This window comes from Anser anser, assembly GCF_964211835.1.
Source record: "Anser anser genome assembly, chromosome: 4".
In the NCBI taxonomy this organism is placed as follows: domain Eukaryota; kingdom Metazoa; phylum Chordata; class Aves; order Anseriformes; family Anatidae; genus Anser; species Anser anser.
In genome coordinates, this window is record NC_139724.1 from 72,443,650 (window position 1) to 72,466,517 (window position 22,868).

General features: G+C 54.3%; 1 protein-coding gene across 1 annotated transcript; it reads left to right on the forward strand.

Moving 5' to 3' along the window:
* The first annotated feature begins 97 nt into the window (after positions 1 to 97).
* Positions 98 to 21,632, forward strand: ATOH8 (atonal bHLH transcription factor 8). The gene is made up of 3 exons (XM_083834768.1): positions 98 to 879; positions 12,305 to 12,496; positions 20,062 to 21,632. Exons 1-3 carry the CDS (start codon positions 436 to 438, stop codon positions 20,065 to 20,067), a joined length of 642 nt encoding a protein of 213 aa, XP_083690894.1. The 5' UTR covers positions 98 to 435; the 3' UTR covers positions 20,068 to 21,632.
* Positions 21,633 to 22,868: the final 1,236 nt, after the last annotated feature.

Sequence of the window (22,868 nt, forward strand, 5' to 3'; positions counted from 1 at the left end):
GAGGCTCCGGGGGGCAGGATTTCTCTTCCATCGCCTGGAAGGGCGAGATTAAAGAAGAAAGTGGGAGTGGGGTGGGAGGGAAGAGAAGGGAAGAGGGGGGGGGATGAACAAAGGAGATTGGCAGCACAGCTGTTTTGGGAAGAGAAAAAAAAAAAAAAAAAAAAAGCCAGCCTTCCTGTTTCTTTAAAGCCGCTCATCTGCGCCGCGGCGGCGGCGGCGGGCCGGCTGCCGGCGCTGCGAGCGGACAGCCAGCCAGACGGACGGACGGACGGACAGAGCCGGGGCTCCGCTGCCCGCCGAGACCGAGGGGGGAGCAGATGGGAGGCTGGAGGCACGGGCAGGCAGCGGCCCCGGGAGCGGAGCGGTGAGGCTCAACCTTGCGGCTCCCCCCCCCCCCCCCGCCCTCTCCCCGACCTCCCCCAGCCGCCGTGCGCCATGCGGAGCACCCCGCTGAGCGAAGGCGAGCCCTGGCCTCGCCTCTGCACCTCGGAGCTGGGCTCCCTGAAGCGGCTGAGGCGCAAGCAGCCAAGCTGCAAAAGTTTCCGCGTCCAGCTTCAAGTGCTGAGCGGCAGGAGGCCGGGGCTCCGGGCCCCCCCGACTCCCCCCGACGCCCCGACGGCCGCTTGGGACCCGCGGGGCGCCGCGCTCCGAGCCGCAGCCTCCGCTCCGCCGCCGCCGCCCCCCGCAGCCTCCGCCGCAGCCTCCCGGCCTCCGCCGCCGCCTCCCGCCGCTGCCTCCCCGCGGCCCCGGGCCTCCGAAGCAGCCGGAGTGTCGCCGGAGATCAAAGCCCTGCAGCAGACCCGGCGGCTGCTGGCCAACGCCCGGGAGAGGACCCGGGTGCACACCATCAGCGCCGCCTTCGAGGCGCTGAGGAAGCAGGTACCTGCCGGCCGGCCGGCCGCCCGTCTGTCTGTCTGTCTGTCCGTCCGCTCCTCCCCGCCTGGTTTCCAGCCCGCTTCGGGGTGCTGCAACCCCCCCCCCTCTGGGAGGGAGCTGGGATTTTGGGGGAGAAAGGCTGCTGTGGGGTGCAGGGGGGGGAAGCGGGCTGGGAATGCCTGGAAGCCCCAACCTTACTTGTAACTCTACTGACAGTATGGATAAATAAGGGGTTTTGGTTTTGCTCGCGCTCGGAAACTTTTGGACCTTTTCCCCCAGAGGCAGGACGGAACAGAGGGAAATGAAATAAACCCCCCAAACCCCGCTCTGAGCAAACAGTGAGGGTGAAGGGAGGCGTGTGCCCAAACTGCGGGTCGGGGTGATGCTCCTGTCCTGGGAGCACGTGTGCTCGCTGCCTCTGCTGCTGGGGTGGGTGGGCTGCCCCCCCCCCCTCAGTGATTTTTGCGCAGGGTACCTCGCCCCTAAGGCCCCGTGGGGTTCCCACAGCCACCCCCGAAGCTTTCAGTGTGACAGCTGAGTTAGGCTGGGCTCCCTTCCAGGCTAGTTTCCCGTGCTTTTTACTATAGCGCCTGCTTGAAGTGTGTACAGTGCCGGGCTTTCTCCTCGAGAGGTCTTGAAAAATCCTCGTGGGCTCCCGTGAATGAATAATAGGGGCGTTCTCGCTGGCAGGGTGGAGCTTCCGAAAGGTAAACAGTGTTTTGGACAAAATCCATCCATCCCCATCACCTCCCTGGCACGTGGAAGGTGATGGGGGATCTGGGGAAGGAAGCAACGCCGTGCCCCGGTGTCGAGGTTCCTGTGCCTTCCCCGTGGGGATAAATCAGTGCCCGACCCCACTAGGGCCCTATATACCTCCGTGTGGGCAGGCACCCCGCAGCAGCTCGCTGCTGGCCAGGGATCTGCTGTCAGGCTGCAACCCCAGCCGTGCCGGCTGTGCCACCAGCTGCCAGCAGGACTGATCCAGGTGCTCAGGAAGGAGGAGATGTGCAGGGCTTGGAGGGCTGCAGATTTATCTCTGAGACATGCCGAGCATCAGACACCCCAAGCTGGTCCCTCCAGCCCGGTGGGGGCAGCTCTGCAGGCAGGGGGCTCACAGACCCCCACGGGCAGGCTTTTGGCTACCGTCTTCCAGCTTTGCCCCTATTCCCCGAGTGTGCTCGCTTTAGGGCTCAGCCCTGCATGTTCCCACCTCATTTTCTCTCCGGGATGCCTCAAGCCTTTCCCAGTGACCGCTGGGTGCTGGGTGGCTGCACCCCGAGGATTAATCCTGCCCCAGCACCCAGCTCCGCAAGGCTCCCACCTGGCAGGGAGTGCAGGCTGAGGCCGTGCGTCAGGATGAGCACCTAAATCAGAGCGGTTTTAATCACCACGTGGCTGCGGAATCTGACAGCTTCTGCTCTAATCGCAGCAATCCAGGACGTGCTGGGTGCTGTACCTCCGGTGCTCAGAGACTGCCCCTTGTAAATGCAGGCTCCAGGCCGGACGGATTTTGTTTCTGTAAGCCGCTTCCCTATCTCGGTTGTTTGGCGACTGCGTGAAACGCGCTTGGAAGTGTCAGTCTAATTCTCCATGGACAGACATCTACACCACCAAAACCGCAAGGGGAAGTAGCACTGATTTCCCAAATCACTGGCAATCTTGTTCTAGGCTGAGCCTCAAGCGCAAGTCAGGCAAGCAACAAATTAAAGCCGCGCTCTTTGGGGAAATGGGCAACTCTTGAAAAGCCTCAGATTCCTGGCCTTGGCCCTGTCTCCATAAATCATTTCAGCCCTGGACTCAGCTGGGAGCCCAAAGAGCCCGGAGAACAAGTTGCTGTCCTCTCTTCCCGTGAAAGCCAGTCTCCAGGGTCGGCACCGGAGCACACTGGCGGGGCTGTGCTCGCCCTGCGGAGAGAAAGCGATCATTCTCCAGGAAACGTCTGCTGCGAGGTTTTCCGAGCGGTTTGCTGAGGAGTGGGCTGGCCGTCCCGACCGGGCGGGTGACATTTGGATTCATTTCTGGCCGGGCTGCCAGCGGCGTGCTTGGTGCCGTGCGTGACATCAGGTGACAGGCGGCCGCCTTGCACGCCCGCGCGGCGCTGGCTTGTCACTCAAACCATCCGCGCCCGTCAGCGAGGTTTTGGGGAGCGGGTCGGAGCCGGGGATGTTGCTTTCTGCCACCTCTTGGCCAGCGGGGCTGTGAAGCGAGAGCACGGGGAGGTTCGTTTTGGGAGATGGACGCCCTAGGGGGGGCTTTCCTCGCGGTCTTTTCACACCCCCAGGTGTACAAAAAGCCTTCAGCCCCGCGCAGGGTGAAATCCCCGGCTGCTGTCAGCCGGCGAGGCTGCACGCAGAGCTCGCTTTGCTTCTCCTTCTTCCCCTGTCCCCTCCTTGTCAGCACGGATCAGGCTCTTAACCAGCTGGGAACCTTTTCCTGAGGCTTTGAAACTGATACGTCCCCGCAGAGCTCCGAGGAGCGCAGCGGCTGCGTGCGGCCGGCCCCGTGCCCTTCCCCGGGCCGGGATCGGGGTGCGGGATCCGGCGGCACCCAGCACCCCCAGGGACCTCGTCCCCTTCCCCACCCTGCTGGGGGGCACGGGGCTGGAGACACCCCTCCTTGGGGATGTGCAAGAGGTGAAACCCAAATCAGGGTCGGGCCCACCGTGGGCAAGCTGTAGGGTGCCTGACCATGCCAGGTGAGGAGGAGGAGGAGGAGGAAGGGCAAGGCATCGCAGCGTGATGCCCGCTCTTCCCAACCCCAAAGCGAGCGGCTGGCACGCAGCGTGCCGGGCAGACGGGCGGCAGCGGCGTCCCCGCGTGCCGCAGCTGTGTGCATATGGCACACGTGTCTCGGCTCGCCTGGGCTGGCTCCCCAGATGGCAGGAGGCTTCTTGTTGTTGTTGTCTTCGTTCGTGGTGGAGAGAGAGCCGACCATGGATCGTTTCACACAAGGAGAGGCTGATCCAGCCATGCCGCTGAGCCCGTAGCTTGCCTCCGAGGTGGGAGATGGATGGGTGGCTGCTGGCTCCAGAAGGCAGAGCCCGCTGTTGGGACACATGTGCCATGGCCACTGTCCTCACACCTTTGTGTCACGGCCACGAGGAACCAGGATCTCTCACCGTAAGGGTCACGATGCTGGAAGAGGGACCAAATTGCTCCTGAGATGCAGCCCCTTCTCCTCAGTCCCGGCACTTGTGGCCTTCAGATCTCAGCCTGGAGATGGTTTTGCTCCCTGCATCCCCCAGGTTTCATTTCTCAAAGTCTTCTCTTGGTGGAGGCCTCGAGGCTGACAACATGCTTCCCTACGGAAAACACCGCCTCGCTGTGTGCCTGCTCCAAAACACCTAAAAGAAGGGGAGACACCTCGCTGTGCTTTGCTCTCCCTCTGCTGCTGCCTCTCCGAGCATCGCTCCTGGGTGCTGCCCCTGCCCCTCCTTCCACCTCCTTGGTTATCCATGCAGGCACTGCCCTGCAGGCTCCTGCACCGTGTCCTGGAGGGCTCCCCACGGGCACCCAAACACCAGAACCCTTCCCCCCAGCACCTTGCACGCTGGAGGGTCGCGCTCGCGCTTCTTGGCTGTGCCGACAGACCCTAAGGTGGCAGCAAACTCTCCCTCGGTGGATGGAGACAACCGCAGCAGCCTCTCCGATCTGCTCGCTTGCACATCTGGTTCCTCTCCGGAGCACTGCTGTCCAGCTCCTCCTCGAGAAAGAGCTGGGGTCTGCGCCGGGAGCAAATGTGTCCGCAGACATTTATTTTCCCTTGAAGTGCATCGGCATTTTCCTAAATCTTTTCACCACTGCGTCAGCAGGGCTCTCTCCGCTTTAGCAGCTGACAAGCTCGCTCTCTGCACTCCTGTGGGTTCTGGGGATATTTTTGAGTTTTATGGGGCTTTTTAGCTGCTGGAGCTGAGTTTTTCCCCCAAGTAGCATCCTTTCACTTGGAGCTGCTGGCATCCACGTGACTGCTGTGGCTTGTAGTTAAATCGGTGCAGAAAATACCCCGCTCGCTCCCGCCGGGAGCCTGGTGGCACATCAGGAGCAGCGGCCCCAAGGCTATGGGGTGGCGTTGGTGCAAGCCATCTGTAGGGCTTTGCAGGAGCAAGCTGGGCACTAAATGCAGGCAGGATCTGCAGCTCGAGCATTGCCTTCATCACAAACCCACGGAGCCTGAGACTGCTTTGGGGATGCATCACCACGTGCTCACCCTCTTTGTGCATCTTCCCGAATTTGTCACCTTCTTTGTCACCTTTGCAGACACAACACCGTGTCCAGCTGGTGTTGGCTGTGTCCTTGCTGCGTGGCAGGGAGGCTGAGAGCTTCTTCCATCACCTGCTCCCCGGGTCTCCCATCCCAGTGCTCTGCTCCCCCCGCGATCCCCCGTGCCTTGCCATCATTAACCGGGGCGGCTCGGCGACTGGAGCCAGCCCAGAGGGATGCTGCAGTTATTTAGAGCGTGGTCGGGGCAGAGCAGGCTGGCACTGGGGTTTAACAGCCACAGCAGATGACAAAATACTGGCCTGGAGCAATGCACGGAGAGAGAAAATAAGGGAGAGCCCAGACAAAAGGACAAAACTCCTGAAAACAATGCGTGCATGTCACCAAGGAGGAGGCTTGTTCGCTCCCTTTGCTGATTTTATCCTCTGATACAAATCCCGCTGCTGTCGGGAGGTATTTGCTCTGCCTGCCGCCGCCACCCCGCGCTAACCTCTGTGTTTTCTTTCGGCTCCCGCTGAAATCGGAGGAAGGAGCCTGCTTTCCTCCAGCCGGGCTTCGCGTCCAGCCCCTGCTCCCGGCCTTCAGCCACTCTCAAATTACTCTCCAGGCTGCAGGCCCGGTGGCGGGGAGGTGGGATGCTACCCTGCAGCACGTCCCCCGGGGTCTTTGTCCCCAACCTGCGTCTCCTTGGCCCCATACCTCTGGTTTCACAACACAATGCATCCCACCCCAGTCCCAGTTTGCTCTGCTGGGGACAAGGGAGCAAGAAAACTCCAGCTCTGCCTGGTGGCCACAGCTTTGATGGAGCTTGGTCTCCTCTTCCCCGGCAGAATTTGGCCCATTCAGAGGCAGAGGTGACAGCCACCCTGCTAAAATGTCACCTAATAAAGCGTTCCCCACTTGGGGTGGCCCCTTGTGGAGGAGATTTGCTGTGCCCCATAGCCCCAGCCTCTCTCCTGTGATACCCCCTGTGTGGTTGTTATTTTGGGAGGCGGTTCAAAGCGCCTACAGTAAGGTAAGGCTTTGCTGCAGTGTGATATTATTCATGCGTGACACTGAGGGTATGTGCTGCCTGCTCCGAGGATGTGCAGGAAGCTCTGAGGGTGTAAAACATCCCGGGACGGTGCTGGAGGACCATCCAAGCCAGAGCGGAGCCAGGCCCGGGGCAGCGTTAACCAGACTGCTGTTTGGAAGGGATCCCTGGGGTGAACTCACCCAGCACCACACCTAGGTTTTGTTTGGAGGAAGCCAATTCATTCGCTCCAAGGAGTGAACTCATGTTCCTGCAATGCGAGCGCCGGGGGAGCCAGGGGCTGGGAGCGAACCAGGAGCACGGTTATTTCACCGCGTGGACCCACCCGAGAGGAGAAGGCGCCTGGGTCGGGGCCGGTGCTGCCGCCCGAGCGATGCTGCTTTTGTTCTTGCTGACGTTTTTAAGCTCAGTTTGGCCGCCGGGTGCTTTGCTGGTGGCAGAGAGACAAAGCCTCCCACACCGACGGCATAAAATAGCTGCCCGTCGCTGGCCGAAATAAGGAGCTGCGGAGCACCCGACGCCGCGACGCCCACGGGACCTGGGGCTTGGGACCACATCCAAGGCCGCTCCCCTGCAGACCGTGCCGTTTGCCCGCAGAGCTCGCAGGATTGGGCCTGCTGGGTGCAAAGCCCTGCTTTGAAGGGGCCCTGAAGGTCCCACTCGTTGCAGTAGATGTCGGTGGCAGCTTCTGCCTCCGTGCCATGGGCAGGAGGAGCGATGTTTGGGGAAGAGAGAGGCATATCAGGCTTTGCTGATGTCCTCAGTGCTGCAAAGTTCCCTGTCCGGGAGCTGTACATCACAGGAGGTGTGTGATGAGCCCATGGGATCACGGTTCATCCTTTGGGGCGTTGCTCAGAGGCTCTCCTGGGTCCTGGCTTCGGGCACTTCATGGGCTTTGTTTCATGGGCTGCTTCCCTGGTGTGGTGACTGCCATCTCCATATCCACCCACGGAAAGCCTGGTGTGCCGGGGGGGGACCGGCAGGACCATGAAAGGATGCTGCAGCTCCACCTGGAAGGATTCCATCATGTACGAGTCGTCATCGTCCCTCCTGGGGTGTCAGGAGGACTCGGGGGATGGACGTAACTGCGAGCAAGGTGGGGAAACCAAGCCCTTTACCGGCAAAAGTGAACGCACCAACAACCAGTCAGACCCACATGCGTTCACCCCAAACCACACAGAGAGAAAAATGCCTGCTCCAAACCTACTCCAGGAAGTAACATGACTCAAAACCAAGCGGTGATGCTCTGCACAAGGCCTTCAGCCTTTAATCAAGGCCGTAAATCTCTCCTCCTCCTCCCAGTAGCTCCACAGACGCCAGCCCTGCAGAGGTGACAGGCAGGAGAAGTTCCCTCTGCCCCGACCTGCTGCATGTCCCCGAGATGCCTTCACCCCAGCAAACATCCAGCTCATGCCGGGGTGGAAGGAGCGATGTGAGGACGCCAGGACTATGAAGCACCGGACATTTATGTGAACCTTCTGGAAATATTTTTGGCACACAGCACCGCACAGACAATGAGGCAGTGAAGTTTCACTGCGTGCTCTGAAAGGACGGGAGGAAGAGGCAGCCAAATTCTCTCCCGGGGGGGCCCTGACATGTTTTAACTCCCAGCGTAAAAATAAACCAGATGAATTAGAGGGCAGGTAGATTCAGCAGCTTACGGCGTGCTGCGGAGGAGCCGGCTGTCAGGAGGGCTTAGCTCACGGCGTGCTGCAGGCGTTCGTCTGCCTCCCCGTCCCCACTGCTGCAGCCCAGGGGCCGAATTCCCCTGAAATTCCCAACCTCATCCCCCTGGCTCCTCTCCTGTGCCCTGGGTGGGAATCGACTCTGTCTCGTGTCTCTGGTGGACGACAGCGAAGTGCCTGGCAGATGGCCCGTGGACTTCAAAGGGAGCATCTCTGGGCTTCCGAGGGCACCGCCTCTGATCGCAGACGTCAAGGATGGAAGAGATCTGTTAGGTCACATCCCGTCCCATCTTCCTGCCAAAAAAAAAAGAGCTCTTCTGCTTGGGAATCTGTCTCAAGAGCACCCATCTTGCCTTGCGTCAGCCCGGGGGTCACTGGTAAGGTCCCTGAGGCTGCAGAGCCCTATGGCCATGACCAGCGGGCATCCTCCGGCCGAAGCCCTGGTCCCTGCTGATCTCCCAAAGCCAAGGAAGATGCCAGCATCCCTTCCTTCCTAGCAGACAGCTGCATTCTTTCGGATCGGTGTGAAATTTCAGTTGCAGCCCCTTCCTAATTCCTTTTAATCATTGCGAATGTAGCGGGCAGGACGGTGAGCTGCGCTGCCGAAAATCGATGAGGTCAGATTAGGGAAACGATTTAATTAACAGCAGGGGAATCCGAGCTCTCCCCTGCTTCCTCCTGGCACCAAGCAAACCCTCTCAGCTCCCGTCTTCACAGCTCTCCCTGTCGGGCTCTGACGTGATGAGCAGGGGAGGAAGGCAGGAGGAAAAGGGTCATCGGTCCCCAGGAGCATGGCAGACACCTGCCTGTGCTTCCTCCTGATGAAGACCCGCATAACACAGGTCCCTTGGGAGCTGGGAGGATGGCACCTGCATGGCCATGCTGGCTTCAGGCATTTTTTTCCCGTTTCGAAGATACTCTGTCCAGTTTGGGTTGAATTTTGAAGATTTCTTGGCATCCAGGTGTGTCACCGACACCCTTCACTCAACCCGAGCAGAGCTGTCCCCTCCTTGCTGCTGTCTCTGTGCTAATGAAGGGCCCAAACCAAATTTGCTTTCTTCACCCCCCTCCCACACACACCCACACACACTTGGGGAAGCTTTGGATCTGGATCTGAACTAAGTGGCTCATTCCTCTCTCAATTTCCCATGTTTAATTCAAAAGGAAGCATTCAAATGGCAGGAGCCGAGCCAAGACAGGGAGGGTTCCTACAAAACAGTTATTCTAACACCGTTACCATGGCAAAAAAAACTCTTATCTCCTAATGTTCATGCCCTGCACCCATCGCTGTGGTATCTGAGGTGAAACTCTTCCCGTGTACGCACGGGGCAGCTCCAGTTTGGACTTTGCTGCAGCGTGTGGGAAACGGGGTTGTGTAATCCCAGCCGAGGGCTTGGTCAACTCTGTTAACACTGAGGTCTTTTCTTGGAATCTGTAGCAAACATGCCCCACAAAGCAGTTTGGTTTTGATTTTGTTTCTTCTTTAAATAATAATAATTAAAAAAGAACAGCACAAAGAGAGCAAAACAGATGAGGGGAATAGGCGCTCGCCTGGCTTCTCGTGTTGTAACTGGACAGCGTCTGTGCATCAGCCTCAAGGACTTCGTGGTCTCTTTTCCTTCCACTTGATTTAGCTTCCTCCTTGCTCTAATTCTGAAATTATTCCCACATTTCACTGAATCTTTCCATTTTAGTTTCCGCCTTGCTTTGGTCTTCCCCGCTGCCGTTTGATCTGGGATCTCCACTGCTCTTGCTACATCAGTGTCGAAAGAGGCTTGGGTGTTTCTGCCGCCCGAAGCAGTGCTTTCAAAATAACCCTCAGCTTATTGCATCTGGGGCCAGGTATGGCCATCTGAAGGCAGATGAGATGTTCCTCTTGGCGTTAGTGTTAGCAGCAGAGGTTTCTGTTCTGTGCAAATGCCACTGGAGGCCAAAGCACTGGGTATTCCCTGAGGATAAATAGATTCCTGGCCTCCACAGAGGTATCAGTAGGAGATTATACGTACGGAAAAATACCCTTTGAAGCTTGTTGGCTTGTTTATGGAGAGGTCAGCTACTGCTGGGCACCTCAGCTGTAACACAAATGGCCCACGGGGTCAATGGCATTGTTCCATTAAAATCCCCGTGCTCATGGATAAGGGTGACCCAGCTGGTATGTAGCTGTTTGGATTTCCCTAAGCGTTATGGCAGAGCTCCTCCCTTGAAGTGGTTGGAGAAATTAAGCAGCTCGGACTCTCCTGTGGATTGGGAATTGGTGGAAGGGCAGGGAACATTGGTAGGGAAATAGGGCTGTCACGGGTGGGTGAAATGGATCCTGGCTTGGCATTTAGCCCTGCTCCGACCAGGGAGTGGGGCTGGAGACCCCAGAGGTCCCCCTGCTTGAAGCTGTGTCTACATGTTGGTGTGTGTAAGTGAGCAGCAAGATGGGAAGTTTGCTGGCAATGCTCAGCAAAGGTACAGATATTTGTTGCGGGCAGCCAGGATGACAAGAACTACAGAAGGACCGTATGATTCAGAGTGACCAGGCAATACGTGGCAGGTGAAGTAGTGTAGATCTAAAATGATGAGTAAAGGAAAAACCATACCAGATTTCCATGTGAAATGATAGCTTCTGAGCTGACTATAATCTCGGAGCAGAGACCTTTACAGTTTGTGTAGGTTGTTCAATGGAAGTGCCTGGTAGTGGTCACAAATCAGATCAGGAGTGATCAGAAAAGGAATAGAAAATAAAGTAGGGAACATCAGCATCTGTTAGATAAATACACAGAGCACCCACAACGTGAATACTGCGTGTGGTTCTGGTCCTCCCAGCTCCAAAAGGAAATGCCAGGACTAGGGCAGGTTCAGGGAAGAGCAACAAGAGTGCTCAGAGGCTTCCACACAACAGTCAGCTAAGGAGGTTAGCTCTTCTCCTTCTGGAAAAGGGGAAGGAGAGATGATGGAGGACTGAAAACGTGAGTGTCACAGCGGGGATGAACCAGTTGTTCTATCTTCTCATACAAGAACTGGGGGAGCTGAGGTGAAGACAGTGGGAGCCAAGTTCAAACAAGCAAAATGAGGGCTGTGTTATTAGGAAGGGGGAGGAAACTTTGCAAAAGGATGTTGTGGGTGCTAGAAATTGACAGGGGTTCAACTTACTCAACCAAATTCATCAACATTTGTGGGTTGCTAATACAGAGAAAGCACATCTAGCTGGGTTCATGGGGCTGGCATTGGTTGGAGCCTGGCAAATATTTGGGGAAATACTGTGTTTGAGCTGTTCTACCCTTCCCTTGGCATCTGCGTGTGGCTACTGTGGGGTTAGTGGAGGGGCAGAACCTGTCTTACCTTACCTGAAGTCAGGGACGTGGCTCCGGGGATGAGCCTGGCAGAGCAAAGGGAAGCTCAGGCGTGAGCATGGCAAGAGGCATTAAAAAAACTCCAGCCGTAAGTGGAGCGTGACACCCTAGAGGGATGAGGAGGATGGAAGCTGGTATGGAGGCAGATGGTTGAGGGACACTCGGCCATTCCGGTGATTGATGTTGTATGAAAACTTAGATTGACGGGCGCTCGGACAGCCCGGGTGGCTAGGATGGATTTCAGATAAACGCCCGGCTCCAGTTTCCCGTAGGCAATAGACTCTTGTGCATTAAAGGCTGAATGACCTTTAGCAATTTTGCAAACTAGCAAAGGGGGCCCCAGGCCTATTTGAGCTCAGAAGATTTCTCTTAAAGCTGGACACATCGAAGTTGCGTGCCTAAAATTGAGCGCACATGTAGCGCTTTGCTGGATCGTGATCTAAAGGCAATCAAACCTTCTGCAGCAGAAAACGTACACCATGCATTTATTTAGACACATGCTGTTTAGTTTGAATCGTTTGAATGTTTCACATTACACTAAAAATCTTCGAGGGTGAAGAGGTAACTTGCATCAGATATCATGAGGGTCCTTCCAGAGGGGCAACGTGACGGGTGCTTCGGCAGATGCTCAGCATGAGGCAGCAGGGTAGGAATTGCAGAGCAGATCTGGAAGCTGTAACCAGCGCTGTCTGAGCACGAAAGCACCAGGTCGTGACACATGTCCCTTATGCCACCATCGTTGCCTTATTCCACCAGGCCCCGATGGCTCTGTAGCCATACAGTTACTTGGGGCGAGTAACGCGGCGCAAGCGAGGGGCTGGCACGAGGGTCTGAGGTTTCCAAAAAAAACAGGGTCTGGCCTCCGAGAAGCCAACTGAGCGACAGGCAGGCGTCCTGGGCCGTATCCTGCCATGGCGTGTTCAGCAGAACTGCCCCGCTGAAATCAAGAGGGTTCGTGCTGCTTCGTTCCCGCGGAGATCAGCGGGGGAGTTCTTCTGCAAAACCTGTTGGGACCATATGGCTTCGTATCAGCAGAGCTCCTATTTGTGTTAAAAGCTGCAAAGAAAATAACCTACAGTTGTTTTGTCATGCTTCGAGCGAGGTATTTTGTTTATCTGCCCTAATTTTTTTTTCTTTCCCTGTTACCCTTTCTAGGTTCCCTGCTATTCTTATGGTCAAAAGTTGTCCAAACTGGCCATCTTGAGAATAGCCTGTAACTATATCCTTTCCCTGGCCAGACTAGCAGACCTGGATTACAGCGCTGACCACAGTAACATGAGCTTCTCTGAATGCGTGGAGCAGTGCACTAGGACCTTACAAGCAGAAGGAAGATCTAAAAAAAGGAAGGTATGTTACAGCCTCCCCCCGCCCCCCAAATAACGGTAAAAGTTACAAAAGAAGGGGAAAAAAAAAAAAAAAAAGAAAAAAGAAAAGAAATCCAAAGCGATTTCCTTCCTTTCTCAGCCTTTGAAATTTCCCCCGTTCTTTATTCCCCGTCTTTCTCCCACTTCTCAGCTCTCGCTTTTTCTCCTCTGATCTCGCAATAACTGCATTCTTCTCTAATCAAAAGCTTTGCTCTCCTCCCTGTGCTCCGCGCCGGGCTCTTCCTCTCGTTAGTCACCCGGAGCGTTTTAACGCGGGCATGATCCTATTAGCGTTGTCTTGTGGCGGTTATTTGTTAAAAGAAACCAGCCGCCAGTCGCCTGTTGGAGAGCACAAAACGCCATCGCCCAGCTGTGTTTTCTGTTTGGTTTAATCCAACACTTATCTCTGCGAAAATTGCCCGACAACAACACCAAAAAAAAAGAAAAAAAAAAGCAGCTAATGGAGACGTTGGACATATAAACACATTAGGAAGATGTACGACCTGAAGGACGTGTGGGTATCTTGAGGAAACAAGGCTAAATCTAATTACGCATCGCATTCCTTTAGGTTACTTAACACTGAACCAATTAGGTGAAATCATCATCAAGCTGGGGTAGGAGGAAGCGGAGCGCTCGGCCAGCTTTCCTCTTGGAAAGTGACATGGGTAAATTAAAGGAGTGATTGATGTCTTTGTTCGGGCTTTTATGACAAAAAGAGTTTTGTAAACTCGAATTGAACTTCCCCCTGCTTTCTGGGCTCACTTGTCATGCAGGATAATAAATCAGCAGGACTTTAATGGATGAATGGACAGCCAAGTTGGGGAGCAGGCTCCTTCCCGGTGTCGTTAAGGTCTGCCTCCGATTCGGGCAGGTTTCCTTGGTCTTCCTCTTCTTCAGCCCAACAGATCATCCTGCAGAAGCTCAGTTTATAAATAAACACAATAGCACACTCCCTGTCGCTTCCTCTGCCTGTCCCGGGCCATGTTTATGCCCCCGGAGCAGCAGTGCCAAGCGAGATGTGCGCAGAAAGATGTGGTCCTCCTTGCTTGTGGCTGAGGAGGTGCAGGGGATGGGTCTGGGGACGGCCTGAAACTGGGGGGTCATTGCGGGGTCCATGGCCTGAAACGGGGGTCCGTGGCACCACAGGAGGTGTTATCCCAGGGACCCAGTGTGGTGCCACCAAACCCAGGGCAGGAGGTGGGAGCTGGGATGTGGATCCCCAAGTGGGACGTAGGAAAAGGAGGAGGATGAGCATCCTGTATGGCGCTCGGGCAGACTTCATGGCTGGTTTTGAGGCTTTCAGTGCCCGGTGGGCTGAGACTCATTGTCTTGGCTTATGCGAAGCGACGCGAGCTTCAAGACAGAAAACTCCGAGCCAGATTTCAGACGGCTCCAAATCCCAGGGTGTTCACATCTGAGGGTTAGGGCTGGGCCCACCCTTAATTAAAAAAATAAATTAAGAATGAAAATCCTTCCATTTATGGCGTTTGCTCTCTACAGTTCTCTCGGAAGCGTGTGCGTGGAGAAAAGCCCCGAGCCTACCGAAAGCATATGAACAATGAAACTCTCACGGGGCACTGGCCCTGCTGCCTCCATGCAGGCCACCACCAGCCCCAGAAACAGCATCACCAGCAGGCAATCTGCATTTTCTTCTCATCCTCCAAGGACACCTTCTCCAAAGACCCTCTCCTAAAGGAAATCTGGGCTTTGTCCCCTTGGGGACGGTCCCGGTCCTGACCCTGCCTTGCTTTTCTTTCTGGAAAGGGTCTTGAAATCTATTTCTGCCATATAGGAAAGTCCGAGTTGAGGATTGTCTGGGCAGCCCAAGACCCTGTGGATTACCCTTGCTGATAGGAGTCATTTTATTTTGAGTGCCATTTTCCCAGCTGAGGGCAAGAGCACGTTCAGTTGAAGGTGAAGCCAAAACCAGTAGGTATCGTGGAGGAACCCCAAGCAGTCAGCAAGTCCCAGGAGAGAGAAGATGCAAAACCAGGGTTGAGGGGACGCCCCTTAAGGTGTCTCCCTTTCTCCTGGAGCCAAGCAATGGATGGCTTAGTGGGCACGAGGCAGGGAAAGGCTGTTGTCAGAGCGGAGCTATAGATCTGGGATAACCGGGCAGTGAGGATCCGAGCTCTGGATGTCAGGTGGTGTGAAAGGATGTCTCTCCTGGGGGGTCTTGCGCGGGCGGCTGGATGAGGATACAATGGCTTGGCCCGAAATCACCACGCGCTCATTAATTTGGAAATCGGCACGTTTTTCTAAGCCCTTGTGTGGTTTTAATCAGGTCTCAGAAACCACTACTCGCTGAGCAGTTCCTCTGAATTATCGACTTTGGGTCTTTTGTTGTTGTTGTTGTTTTTCCCTTTTTGTTCTCCTTTAAAAATAAAATCCCAGCAAGCCCAAACGCAGACCTCCGGTGCTTGAGCCACGCTGCTCTGGTGGCAGCGCCCCGATCCGCTGTCCTCTCCCTCTTGTTGTGTCTCTCCCTGCCTCTATCTCCCTCTCTCTCGGCTCCCCGGCAGATCACAGCGTGCTGGGCACCATGAGCTTTTCACACAAAAAAGTAGCTGGTTGGAGTTTGTTTTGGCAGGCCGGAGCTCCAGATGTTGCATTTGCTGGATGGTGTGTAGCCTTGTGCTTTGTTTTTTGAGGGCGAATTATCTGCTATCCCTAACGTTAGGTTGCTGTGCAGACTTAGCTGTTGCAATAGGAAACTTAATGGGTGTTTTTTTCCCCCCTTCCACTCCGTTGTGTTAATTAGAAAAGTTGGCGTTAGCCTTTCCGACTATTTTGGCTAGGCAAAAAAAAAAAAAAATCCCCTTCCAGTCCTAGCTGCCGGTATAGAGTGATTTAAGTTGTTGCAATTGAGACTTGACCGAGGGTGTTTGGTGATTGGAGATCTCATTTATAAGTGGCCAAGGGGGTAACTGAAGGCCTTCAAATGTCTTTTTCCTAAAAAAATAAGCTGCATTGAAAGGGGGGAGGGGGCAGCGGGTTCTGAAGAAATCTTCATTTTTGGTTGGTTATAAAAGTGCTCTGGACCGAGCCCTGGCCTTCACAGCACACGCAGGAGTCACATCACGATGGAGATTTAGGTTGTGGCACCCCCAGCAGAGTCCCGAGTCCCCCTGGGGCTGTGCTCGGGTCCCATCCCAAGCGTCACCCGAATCCAAGCATGGATTTTGTGGGGCTTCTGCTATGGGACGCTATTCACAGCCCTGTCCCCCAGTGCCCTGCAGGATGGCTGACTTAACTGGTCTGTTTAGGGTATTAGGGATGAAGGGTGCAGAGCTGCACTCCCCAGCCCCACAGAGCTCCTGCCCCATATCTATGGGGCAGCCCCCACCCCCCCACCAAGCAGCACAACCGCAGCCCTTGGGTCAACACAGAACAGCACCTGGCCCCCAACAAACACCCTATGCAAAGCACCCCATTCCCCACAACAGCCAGAAAACCCCTCGAAGTCAAAATTAAAAATAAAATTTAAAAAAAAAACTAATTTTGCCCCCTAAAAAACCTCCCCTCTTTGCTTTGCACCGGTCGCTCTGCTCAGCAGCAGCGGCGCGGCGTGCATGGGAGCCGAGCCGGAGCGGGGAGGGAGGGCTGGGTGGTTGGGTTGGGTGGTTGTGTGTGTGTTATTTTTTTTTTTTGGCTTCCCCCCCCCCCCCCCCTTCTCCCCGGCTCTTCTGGCAGTCGCAGACTCCAGATGTTCGGAGCGCGAGCTGGGAAGTCCTGCTGGCGCCACTTGGGGCAGAGGGCAGGGGAAAGGCACGCGAGCTGGAACCCGGAGTACTCAGTCACTGCAGGACTTGGCGCATTCCCCAGCTCGCTGCTGGCACATTCCCCGGCTCTCTCCTGGCCATCTGTTCCAAAAAAACACTTTCAGAACCTCATCATCACTCAGGATACAACACTGCGAGCAGCTGTTAGCAAGGCAGAAGGAAAAAAAAAAAAAAAACCATGCGAAAGGTCTCTTTGTGAGAGAGGAAACTGGGTTATGAATAACAGGCGAGCAGTTGGAGCTCAATAAAAGTTTTCGGCTGGAATTTAGTTTCTTGGGTTTTTGAGTCCCCGGGCCTGCGTGTGTGTGTGGATGCGCACAGACGCAAGGAATTAAAAATTAAAGATGCTATATATATGTATATATATATATATTCCCCGATAATTAAATGATATAGGAGCGTACACGGAATGAAAAGCCGCTCTATTTGTTGCAGTCTGTTGCACCGAAATTGCTCACGTTATGTATGTAATTACTGCATTATAGGAAATAGTTATTGTGGTGTTCTGCCATGCCTTGATGCCGCCTCATTGCTACTTTGCTCAGAGCAGATTTCCCACTGTAGGTAACGCTTGTTCCCACTGAAATAAACGTTCAGAGCAGTGCTTTCTGCGGGCGCAGCTACTTGCCAGAGCGAGCAAGTCAGGGGCTGAGGCTGTAGAAGAGAAATGGTAGCGGCGGGCTCCATTTGTGTGGCACCGAAACCACTTGCTTGGAGCATATTTTTTCTATAACTCTGCATCGGGATTCGGGATTTATTTACGCAGAGCCCCGAGATAAAGCCACGGCTCCCAGCCCTGCTTCGCGCGGCCGGTCCCGGCTGTCGGTGCTCGCTGGTATTGATCAGCTGATATCGATTATCGCAGCGCGATCGATAAACCCTTGGTGATCTGCGTGGCATTTCTTCCCCACGGACTGTGGTCCTGTGTGCCGGGGGGGTGCTGGTAATGAGGTCCATAGCTCCCTTTCTCTGCAGTTTGACTTAGCAGAGGTTCCTCTTTAAAAATAGCTCCCTTTCCCCGCTCACACTTGCAGGCGCGGGCGGGCAGGCAGCCAGCCTGCTTCCCCGGGGAGGAGTTGGACCACAGGAGAGCAGCGACCCTCCCCGTCTGTCTGTCTGTCCGCCTGCGGGATGGCAGGACGGCAGGAGGGTCCCCGGGGGGGGGCTGGATCCCCCACGAGTTATCCCTGCCCCGTGCTTGTTGCTCCTGCTTTGAGATGTCCCCACGTCCCAGCAGCCCAAAGGGCAAATGTGACCAGGGCAGAGGTGGGAGGCTGAGGGCTCCCCGCAGGCCAAGCAAATTAACGGGGCTGCGAGGTTTTCCTTGCCGAAGGGACGTGACGTGGGACCCCACTGATGTACGACAGCACCAAGCCCCTTTCCTCCGAGGGGCATCCGAGCGGCTCCAGCGCCTGCCTCCCATGGTGGGCTCCGTGCTGTGTTACCCAGGGTAGGGCAAGATCTGCCCCGCAGCTATCAGGTAACTGCAGAAAAAGGAAAATGGGACTCGAGGAGACGGGAGAAGCCCTGGAACAAAGGCTGACTCAATTCCAGCAGTGCTTTGATTTATAGAGATTGAAATGCTCCAGGATGCTGCGAACTCACCAAGGTCGTTGGGCCAGTTGTCAAATTCAAGAGCCAGGGGAGTTCTGATTATTAGTTTAAAGCAGACCCCGTTTAATAAATGTGTCTTTGGAGCTCCTGGCTGGAGTGGGAGAGGGTGGGGGAGAGGCAGGGCGCCCCTTCCCACCCAGCACACCCCACCGTGAGCCCCTGGGGACCGATGGCACTGCTGAGCTCCTCCAGCACGTTGCAGAGGGCTCCCTCCCTCCATCCTCCGTCCCACATCCCTCATCCCAAGTCTGTGGCACTTCGACCTGCCTTCGGTCACCCCCCTTCTCTTCATCTTTCCCAGCTGCGATATCAGGCACGATTTATTCAGCATTTTAAAGAGCCCCCGAGGCACCAGAGAGGGAACCGGAGTCCCTCTGACTCCGGTGGCTTTGGATGAGGGCACGAGGCTGCTCCTGCGGGGTAATTCCTTCCTGCGGTGGAAAGGGGTTTGCTCACCAGGATTGCTGTCCCAGACAGCGACAGGGGATTTGTCTCTCTGCTGGCTTTTAATATTAAAGAGAGCATTTGTCACTTCCCTCCTTTTTCTTCTTTTTCTTTCCATGTGTGATGAATTAAACTACCGGCATTTCTTTTACAGCTTATTAATATACATTATTTATCGTTGGAAATTCGTTTTAGGCATTTCCTAACAAACGTTTGCGATACACAAGGCTGTTTAATATTCTCACACCTAACCCTCATTTACTCAAAATCTCGAGTCCCAGTTAATTGGGGCAGTTGTTCCTCCTGCTCAGGGCAGCGCTAGGTAGTGTGTTTGCAGAGACACCAAATCGTTGATGATAATTGCAATAATGAGCTGAGTTTTCATATTCAGTGTGTGCCAATCCACAGGGTGAGCTCAAGCTCCCCAGGGTCTGCACTTGGCAGGAGCGGGTGGCAGTGGGGGTCTTGTGTCCCCCGTCCCCTTAACCCGGTGTGGATGCTCAACTGGGATGGGTCATCTCACAAGCAGCAACCCTAATTTTAGTGTTAATAAAATAAAACATTGGTGTCTTAATAATACATTCATAGATCATAGCACCATCAAGGTTGGAAAAGACCTTCAAGACCTTCAAGTCCAACCATCAAGCTGACCTAACAAGTCACACCACTTTCTACCTTAATGTTATAAAATTCAGTAATGGAAAAGGGGAAAGAGTACAGCAACAAAATGGCTTGAGGAAAAAAAAAATGCTTTTCAGCCCAGCTTTAAGGAGTTTGACCTTTTTAGATGGTCAGCAAGATGACTAGTCTGTCTGGAGAATTGATGACCGTGTCCAAAGGACCATCAGGGATGCACTGCACCCCAAAAGGCTCTTAAATCCACTGGCGAAAAGCAAGAAACAGTGGTTGGACTCAGAAAACGGGATCTGATTTCCAAGTTTCTAAATTCCTCAGTTACTTAAAGGAGGATTTAGGAGCCCACGTGATGAAGGCAGTTTGGCCAACTGCGATGTGACCTCATGAAAGAGCAGGCCCAAAGGATTTTACTGTGTTTTGAAGTATGCTAACGATTGTTTGTGGGATATTCACAGGGCTTATTTTAATGTCAGAGGGGGTTTAGATGAGGTTTTCCCTGTCCGGAGCTGCTGCACGTTGGAGCTGTGCGTTTTCCAGTGGCAGCTGCGAACCTGGCCTTAGCATTGTGTACTGAACCCAGTTACCCAAACACACCTGCCTCAGCCCCTCCTGCGGGCTGAGAAGCCGTGCACGTGGGGATGAATCCAATAACCAAAATACCACCGTAAACCCCACCTCCTGCCCGAGTCCGGGCTGCCCCAGCTCACTTGCTTTCCCTTTGTAGTACAGAGATTGACTTCTGAAACTGAAAATGGACCCGGAGGTCTTTTCCAAAGCAGGCGTTTGCCATTGTTTCTCATTTCATGCAGCGGGAGCTGGAGCCAGCACCGAATTACCTTGTTCTGTTTCCTCCTCAAACCTTCCTTGTTCTCTCTTTCTCCCAGCCCCTCTGCTCTACGAACTCTGGCCGCGGCCGTCATACCTACACGGTGATGCTGTACAAGCCAGACTCTTAAAAGCTTGCACCGTGGGTCAATGAGTCCCAAGGAAACCCCAGCGTGCGTCACCCAGGGTCGTTCGTGTGAGGACGGCACGTGCTCGCTGTTCTGACGATGCCTCTTTCTCTTTCCAGGAGTAATAACCGGGAAGGGAGGGTGGAGGAGCTTCCAGCCAGAGTTACATCTGTTCTTGGCAAAGGTTGCGTGATCCAGATGAAGACTGCAAGCAGCTTTTTTGCAGAAACCCCTTTTCGAGATGACGATTGGCCAAGGAACGTTCTTCATCTCTGGAACAGAAAGGAAACAAAAAGGACGACGATGCTTCTTATTGTTTTTAAGCCAGCCACCTTTTAGTACGTGCAATTTATTTAGCACTTTTCCCTTTGCTTAACTGGGAAATGTTCCCCTCTCAGCTCATGTGTACAGTCGTTTTTTGTTGTTGTTGTTGTTGCTGTTGTGCCAAAGATTTGATGGAGCTTCTACACTGTGTCTTATTTTTGCCTTAACGTTAAATCCTCGAGCCAAAGAGAAGTCAGAGGCGCCGCTCAGATCATGGCGAGTGGGCCGGCCAGCTCTCGGGGAATTTTCGGAAATTTCGGGATCCTTCTGCGAGTTCCCTCTTAGTCCTCCCGTCCTGCAGCCCTGCAGCCAGCCTTCAGTGTGGGAGCGAGCTGGGACACAGCACGTGGGGCTTCAGCCACCAGGTTATCACCTTCCTTGGAGCTGCTCCGTGGTTCTGCCTCTTTGGCGATGGCCCGACCTTCCACGGGGCAGCAATACCGACACGCAGTGAGAGCTGAAGCAGGATCTGTGGTGATGTTTTTCTAATAAAGAAATAAAATTGAAATAAGTAGAAGCTAAGTGCTATGTAAAGCAATAAAGGAAAATCAGAGGGACGTTCAGCTAGGCAGAGTGAAACGCAGCGAGGCGGTTCAGCGCGCGTTTCGGTTTCATGAAGGCATTGTTTCCATGGGGTTTTCGAGTGGTCAGAAACCCATGTAATGCAAAGGCATTTGAATCCTATACTGTACCTTTCACTTCAAATTGAAGTAAAAAGAAAGAAAAAAATGGAGAAACATTTGCTTGGAGTAAGCAGACTTTATAGGTAAACGCAGTTCGTGTGCAGGACATCTGCTAATGATGGGGGACAGAGCTCTGTGTTCACGTAAAATAACATGGGTTTCCAAACCCAGGAGATGAACGTATTTTGTTTCCAGTAAAGGGAAAGGTTGTTAGCGAGGCTGGGTTCAAATCCCAGTTACAGCAGCGTAAATCAAGCACCAGGGGGGTCTGAAGCTGGCCCGGAGCTGGGAGGGCACCGCTGAGCACCCTCAGGCGAGCCCCTGCTTCGCTCCTCCGCCCAGCGGTGAGGCCGGACTTGAGCTCCTCGAGGCTGCCCGCTGATTTCCCTGCACGAGCCGATGCCCTGAGCAGTGTGCAGGGGAACGTCGAGCATGCCAAAAACCTGAGCTTGCTTGAGCAGCATCGGGGGTCTGTGGGAGGACCACGGTGACCCCCTCCCCACTCTCTGCGTCCCCTGCCCAAGGCGGGGAGGAGAGAGGTCCCGCTGAGGATGCTCGAGATGCCCAGGGCACGCAGGGGACAGCTGTGTCCAGATCCCCAGCTTTTCATTATCCTGCTCACCACCCCCTGCCCTCACCGCTGTTCATTATTAGCAGCCCAATAAAATACATTTTTAGATTGACGTTTGTATTTCTTTCTTAAGCGTGTTTTTTGACCCTTTCTTTCACTTTATACATTAAATACGTCTTTTTGGCTTATAATTGGGAGAGGGGCTGAGTGCACCGACTCGTGCATGGCCACAGGAGCACAAAAAAACACTCTGAGGTGTTTGCACCCACAGCAAGGGGCTGGGTTTAAAGTGCATTTGCTTTCAAGGGCCATGTTCCTCGTGGCACACACAGGCTATGCAGCGGAGCTAGGGGCTATGGAAACGCTGGGCATTTCTCTCCTCAAGCAGCATCAAATATGCATTAAATTTCTGTAAATTTGAGAAATGCCATGTTTTAATCCTGAGCTCTGCGGTGGCTCTCAGTTTGGGAGAGTTAATGATTATCAGTACAGCAAGGTCTGCAGGGAGAGCCGGTGATACAATACCGCTGATCTTTATTTGCCTTTTTCCCCCTTTTCAATCGCTGCTGATAGATAAGAAATTTGCTGCAAGTGCGTAAGCCACAAGCTGGGCAGCACCGTCAGGCTGTGATTGGGGCTCTAGGTCACGCAATATCGTTTGTCCCTCTGATGAGGGAAACATTAACCCTTCAGATCAGGTTGCTAATTTACACACATTCCCAGTTTCACTTCCCTTAATCGTGCCCTGCTATTCACACCCTATCCATTTCCCTCCGGTAAATGTCTCTAGAAGTTAAAAACTGAATTACTTTCCTTGATTTAAGTGAGCAAGGCTCTGCCAGAGGAGACAAGGTGTTTTCTGGCTGGGCTTTGGAGTCCAACTGGGAGGTGAGATAAAGCCAGGGGGCTGGCAATGATCCCCCATAACACTGCCCCGTGTGTCCCAGCCCAGCCCAACTCCACCAACCAGCTCCAAAACCAAGAAGAAGGGTAAATTTTTACCAAAGGATAAAAAATACGTTGGTGTTTTCCTTGAAAACCACGGTGGAGATGACGCTCCGTTGTCCTGGCTGGGGTCAGCCGAGGTAGGGAGCTGACCTTGCCTCACTCCTGCCCAGCAAACACGGCAGGTGATCGCCCTCCTCATCCAATAACGTGGTGACGATGTTTGTTAGCATGCTGGAAAAGCAAAACCCTCCGTGTTGTCACCCTCCTGCCAAAGCAGAGCAAAAGCCTTGGCTCCCAGACTGGGATGCACAGGAGAAGCTGGTGGGTCACCTCTGCCGTTGTCCTGTGACATCCAGACCAACTGGGACCCACCATAGGACAGAAAGGTGATGTGTCCCTG

What these genes read in the sequence shown, in the direction of transcription:
- ATOH8 (XM_083834768.1), top strand. Translation starts at nt 436, where the DNA reads ATGCGGAGCACCCCGCTGAGCGAAGGCGAGCCCTGGCCTCGCCTCTGC. An exon ending in TCGAGGCGCTGAGGAAGCAG is followed by an intron (nt 880 to 12,304) that starts GTACCTGCCGGC and finishes TACCCTTTCTAG; the next exon opens with GTTCCCTGCTATTCTTATGG.